The sequence below is a fragment of the Barbus barbus genome (genome assembly GCF_936440315.1).
Source record: "Barbus barbus genome assembly, chromosome: 6".
NCBI lineage: Eukaryota > Metazoa > Chordata > Actinopteri > Cypriniformes > Cyprinidae > Barbus > Barbus barbus.
In genome coordinates, this window is record NC_136734.1 from 18,997,189 (window position 1) to 19,021,879 (window position 24,691).

A 24,691-nucleotide genomic window follows, 5' to 3' on the forward strand; every position below is an offset into this window, starting at 1 on the left:
AGACCTTTTTTTTTTTATTCACCCCCTCAGCAACTTTAAGCAACTTTTTTTTTTCTTTAAAGAATCAGCATTCCCAATTTCTCAAAAACCTGAATATATGAGGAATATTTATATTTATGGATCTATTTAAATGTGTAATTCATTTCTAGAACTTGGTCTAGAAAAGTCATGTAAATGAACAAAATATTATAACTTCATAGGCATTTTAGAATTAATTCAATCAGATATTTTGAGTATAAATAATCCTTAGTAAATCAAGAAAATCTGAAAAAGTCCTTTTCAAATTGTGGGCAGGAGGGGGGGCTAGGAGTCAAAAAAAAGTTAACAACAGCTCTAGGGTGCTCAGAACGGTTGCAGAGTAGTAAAATAATTTTCGTGTGAAGCAATAATTGAAAAACATGACTTTTCTTAACCTCCGTCATTATAATGCTGAATAGCAGAATATGCTGAGTCTGATTTGACTATAAGAACATACTTCCGTTTAAGAACTCGTTGATCTGCTCAGGAGAGACGAGATGAACACCTTCCTCTTTGTTAGACATCAGGAAGTGATGCACACACACACACGTAAGTGTTTAGAAAGTTGGATTTCCCCACAGCAGTCAGTGTAGCGAAGAATTAATGTATTGCTTAATAATGGGATACATGTCAACATCAGCTCCGTCTGCGGTATGTGCGCTCGATGTTTACTCTCTATCTGATTGTTCGTGGTGAATTCTGATCTGGTTTAACTCTACTTGTTTGTATCTTCACATTTAGAAATGCATTTACTTATCTTCTTAAGTAGCTGCATTCGAAAATAAAAAACGGGAATGAATGGCGTTACTTAGTTTACATTCATCACATAAGTATATCACATAACTCATATTCGGTGGTGGACAAAAACTTTAAAAAGTGAAACTAGCGAGTGTCTTGAACGTAGTTCACCAAAACTGATAATGCTTCCTTCATTTACTTATCTTCGTATCGTTTCAAACCCGTTTGACTGACTTTCTTCTGTGGAACATAAAATAACATATTACATATTTTCCATACAGTGAAAGTAAATATTCATGACTTGTGCTGTCATTCTGTCTTCTCATTAATTTGAATTCCACATAAAACATAAAGTCATTAAGGTTTGGAACAACATGAAGGTGAGTAAATCATGACATAATTTAGTTTAGTTTTTTATTTTTCATAATATGTTACCCTGTGTGTAAGCGAACATTTTGAATATCAATACTTTAGGCCAAATATTAGTCACCATCAGGGTTTTCTGAACAAAATGCAGTTAATTTCATAGTCATTGTGGCATTAATTAAATTTTAAAAAGTGCCATGTTTTTTATTATTAATCATTTTTACATCTTTTATAATGTGACACCTCAGGACACTGATTGAATTGCCACTTCATTTTGCAGGTGCTTTGCTGAACGTATAAATCTGAGTTCAGCAGTTCAACCAATCAGTTGTGAATCAGCTCAATCATGTCGGATTTGAATGAAAACTCTTTGAACATTAATTTCTTGAAAGAATCTGTGTTGAAGAGGCTCTGTGAGTCTCTTGACAAGTCCAACAATAAGGGATGGCGAAAACTGGGGGAGATTGTGAAAAGCGACAAGCGATTCAAAGTGAGGTAACAACTTTTTCTCTCTTCACTTTTTCTTTTAATGTAACATATACTAATAAACTCACAGTCTTTTTCTCACTGTCTCCTTCCACTCACATGTACAGTCTCGATGATATGGACATGTGTTCTCTGAAGGCTTTGGAGGCGGATGGAAGTCCTTCCCGCAGTCTGCTCAAACTCATAGGAGATCAAGGATGTATGGTGGGTGAACTGGTGCAGTTTCTACAGATCATGGGTCATACAGATGCCCTGCAGTTTCTGAAACCTCCAGGTACAATACCCTCAGTGTAAACATGGTACAGAGAGCGTGTATGTTTCAATAGTGCATCACATTATCTAGTGTTGATTGTTTTGTATATGCGCTGTACTAAATATTTATTCACAAATGTGAAAGTGAAACTGAAACATGCTTGAGGAAGTGATATTTCTCTTAGGCCCTATTCTCTATTTTTTCCTGTACCAATTGTCAAAGAAAATATGAATTCTGTTTAATGGATTTAAAATCGCTAAAATGTGTTAATATGAAAATATTAATATGAAAATATTAATGTGCACAGCTCACACAAAAGTCACTTTAAAACCAACCAGCTTTCTGCAAGTCAGTGTGGCAAGTTAGTTACCAGTTTGTACTTTTTTCAAAATCTGCACGTAAATCTTTAACTCTCACACAAAAGTTCTGATTGCTGTTTTTTTGCCCACGCAAATTAGCAGACCAATAGTAAATGTTACTGCACCTTTACGCTCTTTTTTTTTGTAACTGAAAGCATTAGTTACATGCAACTTTTGAAAGCATTAGTTACATGCAACTCATGCAAATGACGTGCATTCAAATTTTGCTGAAATTTCTGGCATAGATTCTGTGCAGATATAGTCTTAAGTGATTGATTTGCATTCATAAGTTTCAGTTGCTGTTTTCTGAATTGATCTCACAGGAATTCAAATCCTCGTCCAGCCGCAGTCGGTGGCTGTCATTGCTGGACACAACCTTCGTCTCAGTTGTTATGCTGTTGGTGCTTCACATGTGCAATTCCAGTGGTTTAAGAAAACGAAAGAGGTGCGTAGATGTATAAAATTGCAAATAAGCAACATAATTAACTGTCACTCACATGAATTACATAACTAAGGCAACCCTTCAGGTACATAACAGCTCCTCCCCAGACCTGGTGTTCAGTCCAGTCCGGCTCAAAGATGCAGGGTTTTACATCTGTCGGGTGAACTGTGGAAATGCATATGAGTTCAGTCACTGGGCCCAAGTAGATGTCCTCGATGTTCCTCCAAGATATGGTAAGTCGTTTCTGATCAGCAGAGACAAGTAAGAAATTTGATTGAATTGTCATGATTGACATGATATGTCATTGATATCAAAATTTCTGTTTGCTTTTTGTTCAGGATTAGTGTCTCTGGCTTCAGAGGGTAGGCCAAGGGTGCTGATCCAGCCTCAACCTCAAAGGCTGCTGGTGGGAGATTTACTCTATCTGGAGTGTGGAACTATTGGAAGACCCCTACCGCAATATCAATGGTACAGAAACGGAGTGCCGATCAAAAAAGCCACAAAGAGGAAGTACACTGTAAGAGGACCCAACAGATAACACTCTGCATGCATCTATGGATAAATCCACTATTGTTTACTCTGAACTCTTGTTTAGATACATTTCATTTCTGGGACAGTTTGGATGCAGTAGATAAAAAAAAAAAAAAAATCCTATGCTGAAAAAGAAACAGTTCAGAAAATGCTTGCAAATTTCACAAATAATTACAGAGAAATGGCAAGTGACATATTGACTTAAACATGAAATTTTTAATTAGAAAGACTGAATAAATCAACTTTTTACAGTGTAGTGAGAGTGATTGAATTATGGTTTGGTTTAAATTAGGTCAAGAATTTGTTGCCAGAGCACCAGGGAAGATATCGCTGCGAGATCTTTTGCAGTAATGAACGAACATGGAGCAATGAAGTGGATGTTGTTGTTATAGGTATGTATCATGTGTTTTGTTTTATGTTTATTCTATTTATGGTTTGATGTTTTCTGATTAAATCTGTTTTGTGAACAGTAAGGGACTTAAAGGGATGGTTCACCCCAAAGTGAAAATTCTGTCATCATTTACTCACCTTCAAGTTAGTTGCTGGTCCCCATTGACCCCATTCTCCATTCTATGGAGGTCAGTGGGGACCAGCAACTCTTTGGTAAATATCTTCTTTTGTGTACAGCAAAAGAAAGAAACTGATACATGTTTGGAACAACTTGAGGGGGAGTAAATGATGACAATTTTTGGGTGACAATTTTTTAAACTATCCCTTTAAGTCTGGAATGCACTACACGACTTCTAAAATAGCAACAGATTTTAAAACACTGTGCATTGTACACTTGACTTGAGAAAAACTGGTCTTCATACACTAATCAACTGTGCATCACATACTACCAGACATTCAAGTTGTTCAGAACACAAATTTATGCAGAAACATGTGCCACATTGCTAGAAGATGCATGACAAATGAAAACAATACGTGTTCTATATTGGCCCAAAATATCAAACATGTTTGAAATCTTCTGATTGTATGAAATATAATTGTATAGAACCCAACATCTGCAGACTGGCTGTGACTTTTGGAAACTAGCATTGACTCCATTCAGACTGCAAATCTGTGCAAATGTTGTTTAGATTTTAGTCTTTAGTTTTTACAGTATAAATCTTACATCCATAACTGCAAGACGATTTAGTTGAGATGCCTAAAAATGGTCTTCGCAAAGTTAGTGTCGTTATCCAATTCTAGTGCTGAGACAATGACCTGCATGTGGGACCTCTGCAAGCATAATGTTGATTTGTACAGCAGTGTAATTCATTCTAGTGGATAGCCTGTTTGCCGATAGTATATAATATTATTGGTAAATTTACCAAAATAGAAGTGTGAGTTTGCTTTTTAAAAGTAAAGTTATTTTTTATCTCTATTTACTCATTTTGTGGTCCAACCCTTTATTTTTCCTCAAGAAAATCCTTGCCATTCTGAAATGAAAGAGCCAAGAATGTCTCGTGAAATTTCAGGGGCAATGGAGTGCTCTGAAGGTATTTAGATGTAGTGGCATCCTTCTAACATCTACGGACTTTTGGCCTCAACTCCTTTCTGGAATCTGAATCTACTTCATGTCATACTAAATCATCATACTGTCATACCGATTAATGCATGCTATAAAAACTAATGAACGTTCCAAGTTCAAAACAAGTTAAGCTCCATCACCATATGTGGGATGCATTTGATTGATTAACACAAATAATGTAAACACATTACTGTCAACGTGATTCTTTAATAATTGACAGTATGCCACAGTTGAGCTTGTTTTGAACCCGGAGCACTCGTTCATTGTGGCAGGATGGGGTTAGTTATCATACCTCAGAATAGGTTTTTGGTCTTGAAAAAGGTTTCCTCTTGTGATCGATTAACTTTCTTTTCTCTTCATTACTTTCATAAGCATGTTCCTTCAAATGCCTAATATATTTCTCTTTTATAGATGATTTTTTGACTGTTGATAGAGGTAAGTTGTGTTCCCATCACATTTAGTCTTGAACACTTCTGGTTTTTATTGAGACAGTGAATGATTATGATGTTTTCCCATCAGATTACAGTCTTGAGAAACCTTATGGTGAGTAGACCAAATAATTACTATGATTTAACATAACTTGAATACAAACGAGAAATCAAAATGGTTGAAGTCTCATTTTTCACACTGAATTTTTTTTCTTCCTTTAGCTACAGACAAAGTGGCTCTTCTGATTGGTAACCTCACATATCGAAACCACCCACAGCTGAAAGCACCCATGGTTGATGTGTACGACCTCACCAATCTGCTGCGGCAACTGAACTTTAAAGTGGTGTCTCTGCTGGATCTAACCGAGTCAGAAATGAGGAACGCTGTGGAGGAGTTCTTGTCCCTGCTTCATAAGGGAGTGTATGGTACTGTGGCTTCTATATAGTTCATGCTACTTTAGTCTCCTATAAACATCGTGATCATAAATTTGAAATTCAAGAACCTCTTTCCACTATAAAGATCCTTGTGTGTGATGGAAAGGTTCCATGGAGGTTCTTCATGAAACCACAGATGTCAATAAAGAATCTTTATTTTTAAGAGTGTAACTGGTTAAACATTGACTTCAGACGTGATTAGGAAAGTACCAGTTATTTTCTCACCATTTACTCACCCTTGTGTCATTCCAAACCTGTTTAACTTGGTGTCTTCTATGGAGCACAAAAGAGAGGTATGCAGTGACCATGGGGCTGCCTGCCTCCAAAAGGGTCAAAAAGCGTACCATATAATTTGAGCTTTCACATATTGAAACTTGGTGTGTTAATATCGGCTATGAGACACATGAGAACTAATGGCATCTTTCATGCCAAATCTAGCACAACACATATTAACGTGTCATGTTTAAAAATGTACTATATGTGCTAACATTGCAGTAATGATCATGCACAATATTATTACTGTAGGCACTTTAAAATACTAAGAATAATTCTATACACTTTATTATCTGATTTTAGATAATCCTTATTATTGTGTAGATTTTTAGAATGCAGATTAGCTTCTTTTCCAGCACTGTGTGTATGCTACATAAAAATTTGTTCAGCTTTTCATATTGGTCTGAGCAAAGATAGTGGACGAGCTACATGAAAATGCTTAATATTTATTTAAATACTTAAAATTTATTTAGAATCGTTTGTTTACACATAAACACTTTTTTTTTTAATGTGACTAAAACCTGCCAGCCCAGAAAAGATCTTGATATTGGTTACAACTGGTTTCTGTTCTTTATAGTTCTTTTACTATAAAGTTGTGGCCTAATGGTTAGAGAGTCAGACTCGTAATCTAAAGGTTGCGGGTTCAAGTCTCGGGCCGGCAGGGATTGTAGGTGGGGGGAGTGAATGTCCAGCGCTCTCTCCACCCTCAATACCACGACTGAGGTGCCCTTGAGCAAGGCACCGAACCCCCAACTGCTCCCCGGGCGCCGCAGCATAAATGGCTGCCCACTGCTCCGGGTGGGTGTGTGTTCACGGTGTGTGTGTGTGTGTGTGTGTGTGTGTTCACTGCTGTGTGTGTGCACGTTGGATGGGTTAAATGCAGAGCACAAATTCCGAGTATGGGTCACCATACTTGGCTGTATGTCACGTCACTTTCACTTTTTTTTTCTTTTGCACTTTAATCTGTTTGAAACATGTTTACTCTATACATATTTATTATGCAATGTTTTGGTTAAATGTTTTTAAATGTTCAAGCTCTATTTTTAAATTAAATGTTCAAATTCTTTTTTTAAAGTGGTTGAACTTGTTTTTAATAGAATAACACTGAAGTTTGTTTATCTTTCAGCATGTTTTTGTAATTCAGTGCAATACCGTATACTGTGATAAATGTTTCAGCACCCATTGTGATACGGAAATTTGATACCGTCACATGCCCGATATGTACAGAAGTTCAAATTGACATCTTCAGCCAAGGGAAAGCTTTTGGTTTTGGTAAATGTTTGGTTAATGCTTCATGCAAAACTATCATATGACTTATGTAATATAGTAAACGTGTCAAACTGAGCTTCTTTTATGGTCCTTTTTGGAGGTTGAAAGTGTGATTCAGTATCCCCTTTCATTGTATGGAATATAACAAACCAGACAATCTGTAAAATATCTTCTATATATTATGTAGTGTTCACCAAAAGAAAGTCATACAGGTTTGGAATGACATAGAGTGAGTAAATGATGTCAGAAATTTCTTTTTTTGATTGAAATGACTTTGACGATTGCTCCTTCCTTTAGGTTTGTTGTATTATGCTGGACATGGATATGAGAACTTTGGGAACAGTTTCATGGTGCCTGTTGATGCCCCAAATCCATACCGTTCAGGCAACTGTCTCTGTGTTCAGAGCATTCTTAAACTGATGCAGGAGAAGGAGACTGGACTCAATGTCTTCCTCCTGGACATGTGCAGGAAAAGGTGTGAATTTAAATCATATTCACATTGGTAATTCTTACATTGTCATCATTCTAACACTAATATATTGCTTCAGAAATTTACATGACGATGCCACGCCAAACGTTGTGCTCAAAGTTACAGCCAATATAGTGTTTGGATATGCCACGTGAGTTACTGAGTGTTCTTCTATTTCATCCAGAAATAACATGCTGAAGTACATTATGTTCTCTGTCTGATATGTAATGTTGAGATATATTATGTTTGTGAAGTTGCCAAGATGCTGAGGCTTTTGAACTGAGTTCAAGTGGATTCACCAATGGAGTTTTTATTAAATTCCTGAAGGAGCGCCTCCTGGAGGATGAGAAGATAACTGTTTTGCTAGACCGGGTGGCTGAAGGTGAGGGAACCTTGAGCATGTTAAAGTTAAATGAAGCGTTACAGTTGTTATTAGTTAAATGCAGGTCCATTAAGCTCAAACAAATAATTAACTGATTTGAAAAGTGTACTACTACTTTCAGTACTTACTTATTTTGCACTTTGACTACTACTTCAAAGATTAATTTTAAATATTAAAATAAATAAAATATACATGTTCTGTATGACTGTTTGCATGTTTCAATTATATTTCATCTACTCGTGTTTGGTTGCATGTCTTGACAATCAAACTACTGTTCTGATTGTTTGTAGATATGGGTCAGTTTGACCCCACAAAGGGTAAGCAGGCTCTAGAGATCCGCAGCAGCCTGTCGGAGAGACGGTCCCTCACCGATCCCATCCGCCCCGGGGACTACTCAGATGCAGGCGAGGCACACAACCTGCTCTGGTCTAAAGCACATGGTAATGTCAGCTACTTCAAAATACTGTACAACTCATTTGAATAACCATACAAAAGAGGATCACATTTTTGTCAAAATCAAATGTATACAAAAAAGCATATAAGTTTTATTAATGAAAATAACATTTTACGTAATTACTAGTAATGAAAATAGTATAATTTATTTATATAGTATAATTTCATAATATATCTAATTTTATATATGATTTAATATTATATTTTCCATTTTAAAACATTGTTAAATTAAGTAACAATTGGATTTAAAACAACCATATATATATATATATATATATATATGTTCACAAAATTCACGGTTCCGTTCGGGGGTAATTGGTTATGTCGCAATGTTGGAAATATTTCTGTTTTAAACCATGAAGGTGAGCCAAGGATATCACATAAGCCACGTGCAAACTTTGCGCAAGAGTTATGCCAGTGAACATCTTAATCTCAGTCAATTCACAATGCAGAAGGTGAAAGTAAAAACGGAATGATGGAGTAATAATGCAGCTTTTGGCATCTGAGGCATATTCTCTCAGAGACGGTGACAGACGAATCTACTTCAACATATGCTGATAACGGTATATAGCTAAATTTTTTAATCTATTTCCTTAATATTTCTAATATTACATAGTGAAAAAAAAATGAGAAGAAAAATATTTTGTGTTAAACAGGTTGTTTTTGAAAGTTGGCGCTTGAAATAAAAACTAATTGATTTTTATTGATGACTGCAGTGTTAATATTTTAATTGTAGGCCTATAATTCATTGTATAATAGACCTGTTTTAAAATATATATTTTTTAAACATTTTAATTGAGGAGCCTAATCTTTTGTAACCCTCGCAGCACGTCAGTTATTTGGTAATTATTGCAGAGTAAATTAATTGTAATTTTAATTTAATAATAAAAGTAACTTTATAACTTCAATAATAATAATAGGCCTAATAAAAATAAGAATGTAACAGGCCTATATTAATTGGAAATGCCAAATATCTTAATATTACCAACAATTGATGTTTTTGACAATATCTCTGGCTATCGTCGATATAGATCATTGTCTTTCGATGCAACCCAGCAAGGGGAGGTTATCGCGGGACCTTTCTCGGCGTGTGCCCTGCGTGCCCATCTGCTAACGTTACGCCACTGGAAGACAGCACGTTGCTTGTTACGTCGTTTGGGCTGCCTTGTTGAGCACAGTGGCACTGGGAACATTATTCACACACTTTAAGCTCTTTTATTTTCCATATGTAATATGATTAGTCTAATGAATCGGAGCGTTCGGTTTGTAAAGCATACCGAACCAAAAGCCTTGTACTGAACGGTTCAACATGTATCGTTACACCCGTAATATATTTATTTATTTATTTATTGTTGTTGTTGTAGTTGTTATTTCTTCCTCACCATATTTTCATCAACAGTGTTTTAATTGAGATCATTTAATTGTTATCATGAAGCATATTTTTCTTCATTTCCATCATTGTTGACCTTGATCTAACAAACATTTTCATTTCATCTCATTTCATCATGACATGAGATGATTCCTATCATCTCATGTCATGATGAAATTAACAGATAGTTTTTGGCGAGTGAAATACTGTAGTATTGTAAATGTAATTTTTCTCAGCATTTGTCAAACTTTTGCATTTGTGTTTCAACCCAGAACTGCCGGAGAGTAAAATTCTGGACTTTGAATGTGGAGTTCAGATAAAAATGGACTTTGCTGCTGAGTTTTCCAACGTGCTGGTCATCTACACCAGTATTGTGAAAAAGCCAGAAGAGATGCGGTCGTGTCAGGCACACATAACTAACCTCCCTTTGGTTAGTGGTCTTTTTTTATTTTGGAGAAAGAATCTGCAATTATTCTTAATCACTACCATTAAAAAATACGGGGTCAAATAAAAAAAAATCCATTTATTCTACAAGGACACATTCAATTGATCAAAAGCAATAATAAAGAAATTTGTTACATACAATTTCTATTTAAAAATGGTGTTTCATTGAACTCTATTTATCAAAGAATATATCACATTTTTACACAAAAATATAAAGAAGCACAAGACTGGAGTAATTTCAGATTGCTGAAGACTGGAGTAAAATGTAACTTTGCCATCACAGAAAAATGCATTAAAATAAAAAAGAGTTATTGTAAATTGTTATAATATTTTATTATTATTAATATTACAGTTTTTACTGTATATTGTGAGCAAATAAATAGAGCCTTTGTGACCATAAGAGACTTCTTTCAAAAGTATAAAAAAATCCAAACTTTTGAACTGTGTATATCTGCAGAAGTCAATGTAAAATACTAATCAGTCTAATTATTTAGCTATACAATGTAAACTAATCTGTTTTTTTAAACAATTGGACTAATAGCATTTTCAATATCATTGAATAATATGTCAATATTCCATAATGCCTATATTGTGTATATAGAAAACATAAAAAGTGTTTCTTAACATATGTTTGCAATAAGTAATGTTTTTCCTATTACCTGACTTGGATTCTGAAGGATCTGGATGTGGACCCTAAGCTGATGAATAAAGAAACTCTGGAGGAAACAGGAAGCTTCTTACTTTCAGGGAGTCTTCCTCAGCACTGCCTCTACACCAGACTCAGCTCACTGCAGAAACTCAAGGTACAGCTCAAGACTGACAGACAATATTTCTTTAGCTAGATCTAGATCTGATTCACAATACATATTTAATTCAAAACTACCTCGATACCTATTTTTCCTTCTAATGACTTTCTTCCTGATTTACAGGAGGAACTAGCTTTCACTGTCTGCCTGCAAGTCCAGTTTAACTCCCTAGATGACCTGGTCCAGTGGAACATGGACGTTAACGTCGGCAAGCCCCTCACTGCCAAACTGGATCTCAACCGTCCCACCAGGAAGAACAGCTGTCAGCTGACGTGTCACATGCCGCACAGCCCTTCGACCAGCCCCAGCCACAGTCCAGCGTCTGACCGCCGCTTCCACAGCCAGGGCCCCTGCATCCCCCAGCAGCATTCCAACCCCTACCTCAACGTCTGTGAGCCCCTTCACGGAGCTGTAGGAGGTTACGGGGACTTTCGATTGTATGTTGACCATACATATCAGTATGGGAATATGCCGTGCTCACCCTTCCTGAACCCACCAAGTATTCCCATTGAGACCACTGATGACATTGACGACATGCAGAATGAGTTCATGAATAGTTTGCAACTCTATAACCATCCCTGAGTACACAGCGTTAAACAGATGATTAAATGGATACTCCACACAAAAATGAAAATTCTCTCATCTTTTAGCCATCCCAGATGTATATGACTCTTTCATTCGATGAACACAGATTATTTTTTTTATTTTTTTTAAATCCATCTATGGGACCACCAAAGTTGGCACTTTGAAAAAAAACCTCACACAAAGTAAACTTGATGGTAATCCATGTGAACCCAGTTTTGGAAGCAATGGTTTGTAGTTAAAAATGTTAGTAAATATTAGTGTTTTTGTCAAATAAATGTTGTTTTGCTTCAGAGAACATTGATTCATTAACTGGGGTCGTATGGATTAAAGTTGTGCTTGCTCTGTGTGGTTTTTGAAGAGTCGACTTTGTCCAAAAAAAACATTAGAATGAATAAATGATGAGGAAAATTGTCATTTTAGGTGGAGAACCCCTTTAAGGACTGTGGAATTAGTATATTAAAGGTCAAGGGTGTCATTTTTCCATATATTTTTTAAAGATTTTATTTTTGCCTTTGTTATGATGATAGGACAGATCAGAGCTGACAGGAAGCGAGTGGGGGGGCAGGATTGGGAAAGGTCCTCGAGTCGGGATTTGAACTCGGGACACTGTAGCGCAGCAGCAATATATGACGGCGTTCTGCCCACAAGGCTATTGGCACCGACATCATTTTTTCATGATAAAATAGTGTCTATCGATTAATGTCGACTCTATAAATCAACTAAAATGAATTCTTTCATACACTGATCGCATTCTTTTGCATTTGGTGATGGTTGTAATGCAAAAATGTATCATCTCAAGTGGTTGTCTTATCGCTAACAGTTTTCAGTCTTTACTTTAATGTGACTAACTTATTACGGCATCTTCAAAATATTTTAGCATAAAGAAAATACTGTAGCAATGTAACTGTAAGTATTTAGTCATTTAAAATTATAATTTATGTTAAAAATGCCGTCATCTTATTGCATCTCAAAACTTCTCTTTTTTCATATAAATTTTAAACATATTTAGAAAAATAATCTTTATTTTTAAATAAAAAGTGCGTGAATCAAATGTCATGATTATCTTTTAGCATGTAGATATTGGTCATAACTCTGATTTTGTAATTTAAGATTACTCAATGAAAAGGTCAGTCACAATTTGATAAAAAATAAAACAAGAAACAAAAGAAAAACAAACAATTGATTAAAAAGAAAAACAAGAAACCAAATGAAAGAACTCAGAATAAATGCACAAATTAATTTCTGAACAATGACATTCATCTCTTGTGTGATCAATATTTCTCAGGAAATGGAAACTTAATAGTTTCACCGCATAAGCAAATGTGTGTCATCAAGATGTTACACAACTAGATGCCTTTGACTACACATTACATAAGAGTGCACTTCTCCTCAGCCTTGGATTTCATCTCCACTAATGTGGCCTGAGCCTTTTCTTTGAGCTGGCCCATATCCATGTTCTGAAGGTTCTGCATTTGATCCATGATGGACTCCTTTTCCTCCTCCTCTGGTGCCTCTCCATCCACCATCTTGATCATTTCTTCTGGCACGTCAATGTCATCTCCAGCCTGCTGGATCATAATCTCATCCTGTTCACTCTGAGAAAAACAAACAGCACGTCAATCAAACCTAACAGATAAATCTAATAGCACTTCTTTGCTCACGTATGTTAGAATCATATACCCAGAACCCATAGTTAGCAGACATTCCTCAAGCATTATAAATAAAACCGAGCATGAGGTGATTTTACATATTTAAACTGTATACTTCAATAAATGGCCACATTGTCTCTCAAGATACTGATTTGATACTTAATTTTTATTTTTTTTATGTTTAAATTGTTGATTAGAGCAATGCAATATATATACAGTGCCCTCCAAAAGTATTGGAACAGTAAAGACAAAATTACTCTGTTGGCTGTGGAGACAAGACATTTACAAATATGATTAAAATATGAATATGAGACAAAACTACAGAATGTCATGTTTTATTATTGGGTGATTCAACACATAGATGTTTTACCAGCTAAGAAGTTCAGCACTTTTAGAGTTTCATCCCTCTATCTGATGTGAGCATAAGTATTGGGACAGTTGCCTCACAGGTCTTTCTAAGTGATGAGCTGTGTCCTGTTGCATTAATTCTTCAGATATTAAAAGCAGGGAATGTGTCGTATCAGTTATATCCATTACTTCTGTATTCTGAATCTTTCATTTGATGATGACACACACAAACCAAGATGAAGATGAGGGAGCTGACTTTGAGAGAAAAGCAAGCAATTTGGATGCTAAAAGAAAAGAGGAAGTCAATTATCGCTATAGCAAAAACAAAGGGCATGGAGAAATCAAGAGTTTAGAAACCACCAGCGACACCAGCAACCAACAACGACCTGATCAGCTGAGAAAACAACAGTAGTTGAAGACAGACAAATCATAAAATCTGTGAAAATGAATCCTAAAAGACGTGTCTGTAAAATCACCAACAACTTCCAGAAAGCTTGGGTGATGCTCGGACAATCTACTGTCCTCAGGAGACTTTGACACAGAATTACAGATGCTACACAGCAAGATGCAAACCTCTGACCAGCACCAAAAATAAAAAGGCAAGATTAGAGTTTGCAAAAAAGCACAAAGGTGAGCCAGAAGAGTTTTGGAACTGTGTTTATGGACCGATGAGACAACGATGAACCTTTATCTAAGTGATGGGAAAGCAAAAATGTGGAGAGAAAAAGGGAACTGCAAATGATCCCAAGCATACAGCCTCGTCTGTAAAGCATGGTGGAGGTGGTGTCATGGCATGGGCATGCATGGCTGTCTCTGGAACAGGCCCTCTCAAATTTACTGATGACTTAATGTATGATGACAGTAGCAGAATGAATTTGGTACAAAACCATCTTGCCTAACAATATTCAAGAAAATGCCACCAGATTCATTGGGAAGTGCTTCATATTGCATCAGGACAATGACCCAAAACACCCTGCCAGTTCAGTCAAGGAATTTATAAGGAGAAAGAAATGGAAAGTCTTAGATTGCCCAAGTCAATCTCCAGATTTAAATCCGATTGAACATGAATTTCACCAGCTGGAGAGGAGAGTAAAGGCAGAAACTCCCCAAAACAAGCAACAATTGGAATTGGCTGCATTAAAGGCTGGTAAAAGTATTTCAAAGGATGAGACCAAGAGTCTGGTGATGTCTATGGGTCACAGACTCACTGCTGTGATTGTGCGCAAGGGATCTGTAACTAAATAATAGCTTTTAATCTTTTATATCTGCCTTATGTTCAACTGTCCCAATACTTATGCTCACATCAATGAGTGGGATGGACTCTAAAAGTGCTGTTCTTTTTATTTGGTAAAACATGCATGTGTTGAAACGACTAATAATAAAATGTGACATTCTGTAGTTTTGTCTCATATTCATCTTTTAATCATATTTGCAAATGTCTTGACTCCACAGCCAACAGAGCAATTTTGTCTTTACTGTTCCAATACTTATAGAGGGCACTGTATATATTATGCAGATTCTGGCCATACCTGAGACACTTCTTTACATATTTTAGCAAGGCAGTTTGATTACGGACAATGAAAAATAAAAATAAGACATTAAATAAATGAAATAACAAGAAAGCATTCTTTGAAATAAAGGAAAAGTAAATATGTTGATTATAACAATACCTGAACATTTTATGATTTAAGTTAATTTTATTAATTATATGTATTTTATGTATGTATAATTAATAGTTTCTTTAAAAATGTAAAGAGAATTTTATATTGTTTAATAAGTACAGTTGCTTATTTAACTTATCTCAGAAAAAAAAATATTATCTTCAAATCCCGAATATATGGTTACAGCTTTGCAAAAAATGAATAGTTTATTTCTATACTAACCCTAAGTGTCCACTAAATTATTTTATTTGCATGACTGTGAGTATAGATTTTATATCGGTAGTTTACAACCAGGGGGGCAGAGCCAGGACCACTAGGGGGTCTTATCAAACTTATAATGGGGACACAGAATTACTCGCATATAATTTAAAATTAGACAAAAAATTATAAATCCATTTTCATTTCTATACATTTTCCCTATGGAGTAAAATGATCTCTTCATCCTCTTTAGAATGTCTGGCATAAGCTTCCTTACTGATGAATATTTGACTTGAACAGACGTCACACATGAAACTGCAGCTGAATCACACAGTTTGAAAGCTCTTCAGCAGTGCTGTTAAAGCTCAGGGATTAAGCACTGCAGGTGGTTAAGCCCTGAACATCCAGACTCTCTATTTTAGGGTACTATATTATGCATTAATCTCCTGCCACAATCTGCACTGCAACCTTAACACACTCATAGCTTAACCATCTCTGCAAACTGATGCTATTCGTGTGCTGCTTAAACACAGTCTGTCAGGGAATAACTAAATTACTGAAAGAGATTCATTTATCTGCTCCTGGGACTCTCACCTTTGGAAGTCGATATTTGTCTCTTAAACAAGTCCTCAAACAAGCCCTTTCTGCCTTTCTTGTAGCATATTCTGCATCTCTCTCCATCCTTTATTCCCAAAGCAGGCAATGTACAGGAGATGAGAAAAGCACAAAGAAAAAAAGCAGAAAATGAATAGGAAAGTAATACCAGCAGCAGTCAAGAACTGTTACAACAGTGTTATGAGAAAACAGCACAGCATCATGCATAATGCATGATAAAACAAAACAGCAATGCATAATGCATTTAACATGTATTTACAATAGGGGAAATATAGGGTATGTGATTTCTTTCACCGGTCAACCAATGTTAACCCTTACATGAGTATCATGTGAAAGGTATACTTCACAAAGCAATTATTAAAAATGTGTTTGAAAATTGGCTGATATATTTCAGTTTGTTCCATGTGAATTTAATACTCACTTGAGTTCACAACATTATGAAAAACCTCCTGGATAGAATGGGCTTGAATAGCCAATGTTAAAAGAGTTTCAGACTTACTTTTCTTCCACCATCTGCTTCTGATACTCCTCATATTCTTCTCTGGACATTCCATCGTGAGACATTTTGCTAGTTGTTCTTGTTTCTTCGGCTGGCTGATCACAATGAATGAGAACTGATGTTCCTTCCAAAAAACAAAAGATACACTACTCCTTTCCCTTTTTTTCCCCAAATCAAGCTTTAGCTACAGGATTGGTCTATCAGAGTAAATCCAATGAGAGGCTTTTCTGTGCGACAGCCCTGCAGTTGCATCACCAAGAACATCCTGACGCTGACCCTGGCCAAAAAAAGAGTAACCATATTCTGCCAAATTCCATCAGCTGTTCTGTGCCCTTTGTTTCTATTGTCAGAAAATAGATTAATTAATCTTTTGCTCATCATTTCCAATTTTGTCAAGGTCACTACTATAATTTGCAATCATTAATTGTTAGTAGCATAGTAGTAGTGATAATAATAATAATTCTATCTCAGATTATGAATGTGGTTACAGTCTCTTACAAGTTCTAGTTAAACTCTAAGCCTAAAACTTAAGCAGTGGCACTACATTTTATTGCATCACTATGGATTTTATACTTATAAATGTTTTTTGCCAACATTTAAAATATTTATTAAAAATACAGAGTATATTTATAATTTTGAAATATATATTTTTGTCGCATAAAACAGTTAAACTAGTGTGCGTCTTGACAGTCAGGTGTTTACAATGAAATACTGACAAATTTACCTCTGTTTGAACCATGTGCTACAAAATAAATAAATATTTTATTTTTATTTTTTCACGATATATGATATAATGTCAAGAAATGTTAAAAGAGGTAAAAGCATAACAGTGTTGAATAGAAAGTACAGAAACCCAATATACAGAAAATTAATATTAAATAACTGTAAGTAATACAATCCTCCAGTGCAGACTGCTTTTCTCAGCACCTGACCAGCACATAAAATAAATAAAAGGCTACATTTATATCTACATCCACATTTGTGAATACAGAGGGTCCCACACAGTAGAGGTGTCAATCTGAAGTTGGTAAACACCAAGTTGTGCCAGCACTGGTCACACCATCTCAATAAAGGGTGATGTTACAGGATTTCCAATCATTTGATCAGGCAGGGCTGTGGCCGCCTCCTGACACTCATGATTCATTTAAATCAGGAAGCTGCAAGCATACACCAGTCCTGCCAAGTCACCATGGCTGCGGAGGGGGGGGGGGGTGTCTCTGGGAAACTGCTTCTGAAAAAGACACACCAGAAGAGATGCCTCGCCCCAGCCACACACAGCACAGCTGCAGCCAAACAGCTCTCTTCTCCATGGCTAGCGTCAGACATCTCATCTTACTTCTTCTCTACTGTGATGGGATGAAAGCTGGTATGTGCATGTCTGCTTTTTAATGTAGTGTAACATTTATGAAGCCTTGTTGTTTTTTTGCAAGCTTTGACATTATGACCTTGTTATCAGTTTGTCCCCAGATCTGTTTTTTTTTTTTTCCCAGTGTTTCTAGGGGATTTTAATGTGATTGTAAATAATTGTAAAATCATTCCTTGGTGTTTTATTAAGCTGGGTTGGGGCTTCTAAGTAATGTAACTTTCATTTAACCTTGACTAGGCCTATCTCTGTTGCAGAATGGTGAGTTAGTAGTGTTGTTTATTCAGTGCAGCATCATATGGCATGTCTTTTTTTTTTTCTTTTTCTTTTTTAGAAACAACCCCTTCCCCACAGTCTGATCCTGGAATTACAACACGAAAAGCTGTATCCAAAGGTATTATTATCCTATCATACAGTATACTATTAGCCAGAACAAGTATGCATTTGACATCACTAGATAACATCAACAGATATTTGTAAGCATACAAATTATTACAATAATGTTTGACCAAAAATGAAAATTTGCTTTAAAAACAAATGTATTCACACTCAGGCCATCCAAGATGCAGATGAGTTTGTTTCTTCATCGGAACAGATTTGGAGAAATTATTATATCACTTGCTCACCAATGGATCCTCTGCAGTGAATGGGTGCCATCAGAACGAGAGTCCAAACAGCTGATAAAAACAATATAACACTACAATATTACAATACAATACATATTATGGATAGAGGAGCCTTAATAATGGATTTGTTTCTTACAAACATGCAGTTTTCTGCTTCACAAGACAATAATTGATGGACTGAAGTCGTGGATTATTGTGATGTTTTTATCAGCTGTTTAGACTCTCATTCTGACGGCACCCATTCACTTCAGAGGATCCACTGATAAGCCAGTGAGGTAATGCTACATTTCTCCAAATCTATTTTGAAGAATCAATAAACTCATGTAAACCTTGGATGGCCTGAGGGTGAGTAAATGTTCAGCAAATTAGAATTTTTGGGTGCATTCTTTTAAAATGTGAATAATATGAATAAGTTTACAGACAATACACTGAATTGTACATAAATGCAGAGGTTTGGTTTGCTGATTGGGCTACAATTTCTTGGCATACAGGTCAAAATCAAGTTTTTATTGAAGAGCTTGCAATCCTGACACCTCAGTATATAGAGCTTTTATGTAACCTAACTGATATACCAAATAACCCTCCGTACATTACTGGTTATTGGACTAAAGATGGACAAGAAATTGAAAACTCTGAAGAAACTGTAAATAGAAACAATGAACAGTATATCCTTAAAAAGACGTAAGTGGAAGTCTATTTCAAAAAATAATCATGTGTCATTTCTAATAAATGCAAAATATTGCAAATAAGACATGTTAAAGAAGTAAATAAGCAATTCAGTATTACCAAACAATGACTTAAGCTGTTTAACCTGCTTCATAGTTTCAGTATACAGGCCAGAGACCTGGGAAACTATTCCTGCATCTTCAGAGAAAATCAGGCACAAATAACATTTGTTTTAGATGGTATGTTGTCAATTTTATGGACATATTGTGTTGTTTTAAATGGTTTATACTATCATATTTATAATTTAGATTGTTAAACTGATGTATTTTACCCCCCCCCCCCCCCCCCCCCCCCCCAAGTTCCTGTAATAAAAGACAAAAGAGACAAGCCGGTAGTGAGCTACATTGGAGATTCAGTTGTACTGGAGTGTAAACTCAAACACACACCAAACACCTGGAACTGGTACAAGGCAAACAACACTGAAAAGGTGAAAAAGAAATGAGGAATATGAGATTGATTATACTACTTCAACCTAAACCTGTTTTATTATTTTTACTTTTTCCAAGTTTTTCAGCTAATATAATTTATGTTTTATAATTTTCTTTCAGTTCCTTGTCCTTGTTACACGTTACATGTACTTACTATTATAATACCAATGAATTATGCATAATTACATGCAAGTAACCCTAAACCTAACCCTAACCATATAAGTATGTGTAGTTAATTAATACTACTCAGTACTTAAATGTATAATTACACCTTAAAATAAAGTGTAACCAAAATGATTTGTAATAGTTGTACTTAATATTTAGTTAAGAATGACAACACTGTTCATATCAGTGTTTTTGTCTTCGCAGGGGCTCATCAATGTTACTGCAAACCCTCTGAACTACAAGATCTTTATTAACGGAAATGAAACAAAACTGACTGTACTGAATCTGACTGAAGAAGATTCTGGGAAGTACATATGCAGCGCTGAGTTTGAGATCAAACCCAGTGAGTCTTATGTAGTGCTGAAGGTCTTGTCGTATACTGAGCCCCTCAAACCCTTCATTGCTATAGTGGTTGAAGTCATTGTCCTTGTCACACTGATTTTGCTTTGGGAAAAATGCAACAAGCCGCAAGATGACAACTTTTCTGCAGGAGGTACAGTAAACTTTAATGAATAATCTTTAAATAGAGCTGTCACCAATGAAAATTAACAAAGGATTTGTCCATTTGCAGAGAATGATCTCTGCTCTGAACAAACCAGCAAACTGTAAGTGTGTTCAGATCAGTTTATACTATTTGATAAGATTCACTGAATATATCTGGTAAAAATTAAAATAGGTACATAGTTACACTTGCTTGGAGATTTTTCAGACATTGGCAGTGATGGTGCTTATTTTTGTTCTAGCACTCGTGATGAGAGCAATGGAGTGGAGAACAACACAGCGAGACAAAGAAAGCTGGAGCACTGAGGTTTTCATTTTAACAGATAAAAAAAGTGTGCGATTATGTAAACCCTTTTTATTCTGCTTTAGAATCTTGTGGCTTGAATCACATAAAGCAACAAGCAATAAGGTTTTTGCCTAAACCAATTCAGTCACAGCAATATATGTAAACATATATATTATATTACATTATATATACATACTGTATATTACATTCTCTAGGTTACATAAACATAAGGCATGTTTTCATAATCTTCAATATAGTGTTATTGTCAACGTTTTAAGTGTTCATATTGACCTTTTGGAAGTCAATTTAATAATAAAGGTCAACTAAAGAAAATACTTTTCTCAAGGCTTTATTAAAGGATTAAATCTCATACGAACTTTAAATTTCAAATTGCTCAATTCATACTTTATGATACATTTTTGTACTTTGTGATGTGTGAAAGCTTTTGGTTGCTTGGACTTTCAAACTGAGGAACAGAAAGAGCAAACCTACAAAACATGAAGAAGTCTTATGTGTTTGGACTGACATGAGGGTGAAAAAATTACAGAATTGTAATTTATGGGGAACTGTTCTTTTAAATACAAATGTAAACCTGGACCACAAAACCATGTCATAAGGGTACATTTTTCAAAATTGAGGATCGGACAATATTTGGCCGATACAACTATTTGAAAATCTGGAATCTGAGGGTGCAAATAAAATAAAAATATTGAGAAAATCGCCTTTAAAGTTGTCCAAATGAAGTTCTTAGCAATGCATATTACATATCAAAAATTTAATTGATATATTTACAGAAGTAAATTTACAAAATATCTTCATGGAACATGATCTTTACTTAATGTCCTAATGATTTTTGGCATAAAAGAAAAATTGATAATTTTGACCCAATGTATTTTTGGCTATTGCTACAAATATACCTAAGCGACTTAATACTAGTTTTGTGGTCCAGGGTCACAAATATGATTGTGATTTGTTGATTCTTCAACAAACAACGTGTAATATTTTAATTTTCAGTTCTATTTTGGGCACTTAAATCCAAAACAACTTCTTTAAACAAATTCTTAAACTTAAATGAAGACAAAAATAACATGCAACTCCATATATTATGTTTATTGACACACAGAACAATCATATCATTTCCAGAATTTCTCAAAACTGTGGGTTGTTCAATAAAAACTGCAGCAACAGTTTAAGAACAGCATCGTTCAAGCCCACTATGTCTCCGTCTGTGATTCTCTCATACAGCTGCATGCTTTCTGTGCCCCAGCATAAGTTCTTCCTGCTATTGTTGCCATCAGCCCTTGTACTCAAAGCCAGAGTATTGAGCTGATAGCAGAAAAATGAGAAGAACTGCCCATCTGTCACGACAGCCTGAGACACAAACGGCCTGCTTACATCCTCTTCACTCCAAAAGCCTGGGCAGATCAAAACATTTAGTTATTAATGAATTATGCATGAGCTGATTCATGTCAATGCCCTACAATTGTAAAAAATATGGATCAATTCAATTAAAAAGTGATCTTAACCTGAGCTCAGGACAATTCTGGCACTATTAATTTTTTATTTAAAGATTACGGAAACGCCAACCTTGATACATAGCCTGTGCCCCTGTCCATGCAAACAGGCTGGCAATACCGTTGGCTCTCAGTGTCACCTCCACCTGATCAGAGAGGCCTCTTTTGCTCATCTTATCCCTGCGGAACCTGTCAGGGACCACATGAAACTGTGTGTGACCATAGCAGCATGGATCTTCCAGTTTGGCACCTGTGGGGTAAAACAACATGCACATACTTTCAGAATACTGTAACGGATTTAAACTATACAATACTATATATACACTATGTAATAAAGATAGCAAGTTGCTATTTACCTCTGCTTTTGTACAACTGGCAACATCAAAGCGATAAGACACCAACGCTCAAATTGTTTACTCTATTAATAATCAAATAACATTTAATCTTTAACAGTAAACTATTTTTTTTCTATGTAATAGTTCATTAGCCTAAATTTAAGACCTTTACAGTTACAAAGCAACTTTCTCCAGTAATACCGAATGTGCAGCAACTTTTGTGGCTCATCCAATAAACATTTAAAGTTGCAAATATCTGTTGCTTCATGGGAAGACAAAAATCTGGGACAAACTATTAGAACATTTCTGCTAAATCAAACTAAAGCTGAAATAAAATAAGATGAAATAAAATGAAAATCAAAAGTATAAGTGTCGTCTCTGGAACTAAGGTAAAATAAGCTAAACTAAGTACAAACACTAAAACTGAGATAATAATACAAATTAAAATAAAAAGTGACCGATATATAATTCAAAGTATTAATAAAAAACATAATATATTCTAAAACACTGGAACACACCAACCTATGAAGACGTTGTTGTCATACTGTCTCCTGAACAAGGGGAGCAGGTCAGGAGCCAAAGTGATAACGGGAACTTCAGCAGAGATTTCTGCCTCAAGAGGAACAAACTGCAAGATATTACATCACTATTAAGCACATATCACACATTAAAGTGCTGCAGGCCAACATCACCACAGACTTTTACATTGTAAAACAGGTGCAATTTATACCGTCTGCAGTCATGACTAAAATTATTTACACAAATTATATTCATCATAAACATAATGTGAGGTAGGTACGGGCCCCTACCTCAGGAAGTTGCTGTGGGATCCTGATCTGACTGTGAGGTTTGTCATCAATCTGGAATCTCATTGGCTCGATCCGTCCTCTCCTGTGGCCCTCTGGAATAGTCCTTTCTCCCCGTAACCAGTAATAGTTGACTTGAGGGTCAAAATCTTCCAATAATAAGCACATAAAACCGGGAAAACACATCATATACGTTAAATAATATAAAGAGACGCCACATTATTGAATGAGACACCTGCATCACAGAAAAGTGTAAACATGGAGGTCAAACCCACCTAAACTAGACAGACTCAGCACGGGGTTTTCTTTGGCCAGAAGGTTTTTCAGACCACACACCGTGTTTCTTAAAAACGGAGTGACGAGTTGCTCTTGCTCTTTATGGATGAAAGTCCTCCCTTTCTTCGCGTGCCAGTGCTCTTGTAGGATGGAGTTGCAGACAACAGATCGCACCTCAGACAGCGCAGACTCATCCACCGCCGGCGCAGACTCAGTGGCGTACTTCTCGGGCAGACCGCTGAGAAACGCAGTTTTTGTATAGTGCTGATACCATCTGTCCGCGTTGAGAGCAAATGTGTGTGGGTAAATCACGTACTTCTTGCGCTGAACGCGAGTGAGCGCTCGGATCTTCTCCTGAGCCGCGCAGGAGCGCAGCTGCTCGAAGAGCTCCGTGACCACGCGCCGCTTCGCCGACTTACTCTTCGCGGTGCGGGATGGCAGAACGGGTGGATATAAACTATTTGCTGTGGAAGCTTCAACCTGGACATTTCTGTTACAGACGAGGCGTACTGACGCACTGGAGAGGAAAGGATGCAAGGGCAACCTGCTGCAGGACGCCATGTTTCTCCCACGTGATCTACTGAGTTCTTCTTCTTCGGTCATTCAGTGCCTCTGTGTGTCCGTCTGCTGGAGCGGATGAGAGGAGAATAAGAGCACAGAGCAGGCGTCTGATGGCAAACGTGTCAATCTCTTATACACAGATCTTTATCTAGTATACCATTCTTTACAGAAATAAAAATAATAAAGATAAACTAAAATATAGCAATATAAACTTCTATTTTTGTAATAGCTATGAAACTATCTTGCTTTTGGCATTGGACTTATTCTGTAATGCTGTGCTGTACATAAATGTATCAATAAAAGTATTCAGTGTTCAATACCTCTCTAACTTTTATGGGGAAATAAACTTGAATTTTCTAAATATACTGGATATTCTAAAAATAATGAACATTTTAATTTTATTAAATAACTTAACTTGTATTTTGACCAAATTTCACATTCATAAACGCATTAAAAAAACTTTCTCTACATAGTCAGTTTTATAAACTCTTGAATAAGAAAGGTATAAAAACTTT

General features: G+C 35.9%; 4 protein-coding genes across 5 annotated transcripts; 2 read left to right on the plus strand and 2 right to left on the minus strand.

The window, feature by feature from the left end:
- Nucleotides 1-494: 494 nt before the first annotated feature.
- malt1 (MALT paracaspase 1) lies at nucleotides 495-12,762 on the plus strand. Of its 2 annotated transcripts, XM_079419862.1 has the most exons (18): nucleotides 495-669; nucleotides 1,403-1,617; nucleotides 1,716-1,882; nucleotides 2,544-2,665; nucleotides 2,748-2,895; nucleotides 3,001-3,179; nucleotides 3,486-3,585; nucleotides 4,600-4,674; nucleotides 5,118-5,141; nucleotides 5,226-5,249; nucleotides 5,357-5,560; nucleotides 7,409-7,586; nucleotides 7,660-7,731; nucleotides 7,835-7,962; nucleotides 8,253-8,402; nucleotides 10,057-10,214; nucleotides 10,906-11,031; nucleotides 11,158-12,762. In XM_079419862.1, exons 2-18 carry the CDS (start codon nucleotides 1,469-1,471, stop codon nucleotides 11,614-11,616), a joined length of 2,463 nt encoding a protein of 820 aa, XP_079275988.1. In that variant the 5' UTR covers nucleotides 495-669; nucleotides 1,403-1,468; the 3' UTR covers nucleotides 11,617-12,762. The 2 variants fall into 2 exon arrangements, with proteins under 2 accessions (XP_079275988.1, XP_079275989.1); XM_079419863.1 differs by lacking the exon at nucleotides 4,600-4,674.
- On the minus strand, nucleotides 11,747-16,731 carry cplx4b (complexin 4b). The gene is made up of 3 exons (XM_079419864.1): nucleotides 16,590-16,731; nucleotides 16,070-16,157; nucleotides 11,747-13,214 (listed from the first exon to the last, which is right to left on the minus strand). Exons 1-3 carry the CDS (start codon nucleotides 16,652-16,654, stop codon nucleotides 12,987-12,989), a joined length of 381 nt encoding a protein of 126 aa, XP_079275990.1. The 5' UTR covers nucleotides 16,655-16,731; the 3' UTR covers nucleotides 11,747-12,986.
- Nucleotides 16,732-17,726: 995 nt separating this feature from the next.
- On the plus strand, nucleotides 17,727-21,897 carry LOC306871137 (embigin-like). Its single transcript, XM_079418855.1, has 8 exons — nucleotides 17,727-17,955; nucleotides 18,287-18,346; nucleotides 19,070-19,259; nucleotides 19,401-19,483; nucleotides 19,604-19,731; nucleotides 20,102-20,390; nucleotides 20,469-20,502; nucleotides 20,641-21,897. Exons 1-8 carry the CDS (start codon nucleotides 17,844-17,846, stop codon nucleotides 20,702-20,704), a joined length of 960 nt encoding a protein of 319 aa, XP_079274981.1. The 5' UTR covers nucleotides 17,727-17,843; the 3' UTR covers nucleotides 20,705-21,897.
- LOC306871136 (large ribosomal subunit protein mL65-like) lies at nucleotides 21,781-24,217 on the minus strand. The gene is made up of 5 exons (XM_079418854.1): nucleotides 23,615-24,217; nucleotides 23,343-23,488; nucleotides 23,056-23,161; nucleotides 22,272-22,448; nucleotides 21,781-22,099 (listed from the first exon to the last, which is right to left on the minus strand). Exons 1-5 carry the CDS (start codon nucleotides 24,174-24,176, stop codon nucleotides 21,834-21,836), a joined length of 1,257 nt encoding a protein of 418 aa, XP_079274980.1. The 5' UTR covers nucleotides 24,177-24,217; the 3' UTR covers nucleotides 21,781-21,833.
- Nucleotides 24,218-24,691: the final 474 nt, after the last annotated feature.

Coding starts and splice junctions, on each gene's coding strand:
- LOC306871136 (XM_079418854.1), bottom strand. CDS start 24,176: ATGGCGTCCTGCAGCAGGTTGCCCTTGCATCCTTTCCTCTCCAGTGCG. Junction 22,449..23,055: donor TGACAACAACGTCTTCATAG/GTTGGTGTGTTC, acceptor TTTACCCCACAG/GTGCCAAACTGGAAGATCCA. Junction 22,100..22,271: donor GGCACAGGCTATGTATCAAG/GTTGGCGTTTCC, acceptor TGATCTGCCCAG/GCTTTTGGAGTGAAGAGGAT.
- malt1 (XM_079419862.1), top strand. CDS start 1,469: ATGTCGGATTTGAATGAAAACTCTTTGAACATTAATTTCTTGAAAGAA. Junction 5,561..7,408: donor GCTTCATAAGGGAGTGTATG/GTACTGTGGCTT, acceptor TCCTTCCTTTAG/GTTTGTTGTATTATGCTGGA. Junction 7,963..8,252: donor GCTAGACCGGGTGGCTGAAG/GTGAGGGAACCT, acceptor GATTGTTTGTAG/ATATGGGTCAGTTTGACCCC.
- cplx4b (XM_079419864.1), bottom strand. CDS start 16,654: ATGTCTCACGATGGAATGTCCAGAGAAGAATATGAGGAGTATCAGAAG. Junction 16,158..16,589: donor AAGCAGATGGTGGAAGAAAA/GTAAGTCTGAAA, acceptor TTGGGAATAAAG/GATGGAGAGAGATGCAGAAT. Junction 13,215..16,069: donor ACAAATATCGACTTCCAAAG/GTGAGAGTCCCA, acceptor TGTTTTTCTCAG/AGTGAACAGGATGAGATTAT.
- LOC306871137 (XM_079418855.1), top strand. CDS start 17,844: ATGCCTCGCCCCAGCCACACACAGCACAGCTGCAGCCAAACAGCTCTC. Junction 18,347..19,069: donor ACGAAAAGCTGTATCCAAAG/GTATTATTATCC, acceptor CTTGGCATACAG/GTCAAAATCAAGTTTTTATT. Junction 19,732..20,101: donor AGGCAAACAACACTGAAAAG/GTGAAAAAGAAA, acceptor TTGTCTTCGCAG/GGGCTCATCAATGTTACTGC.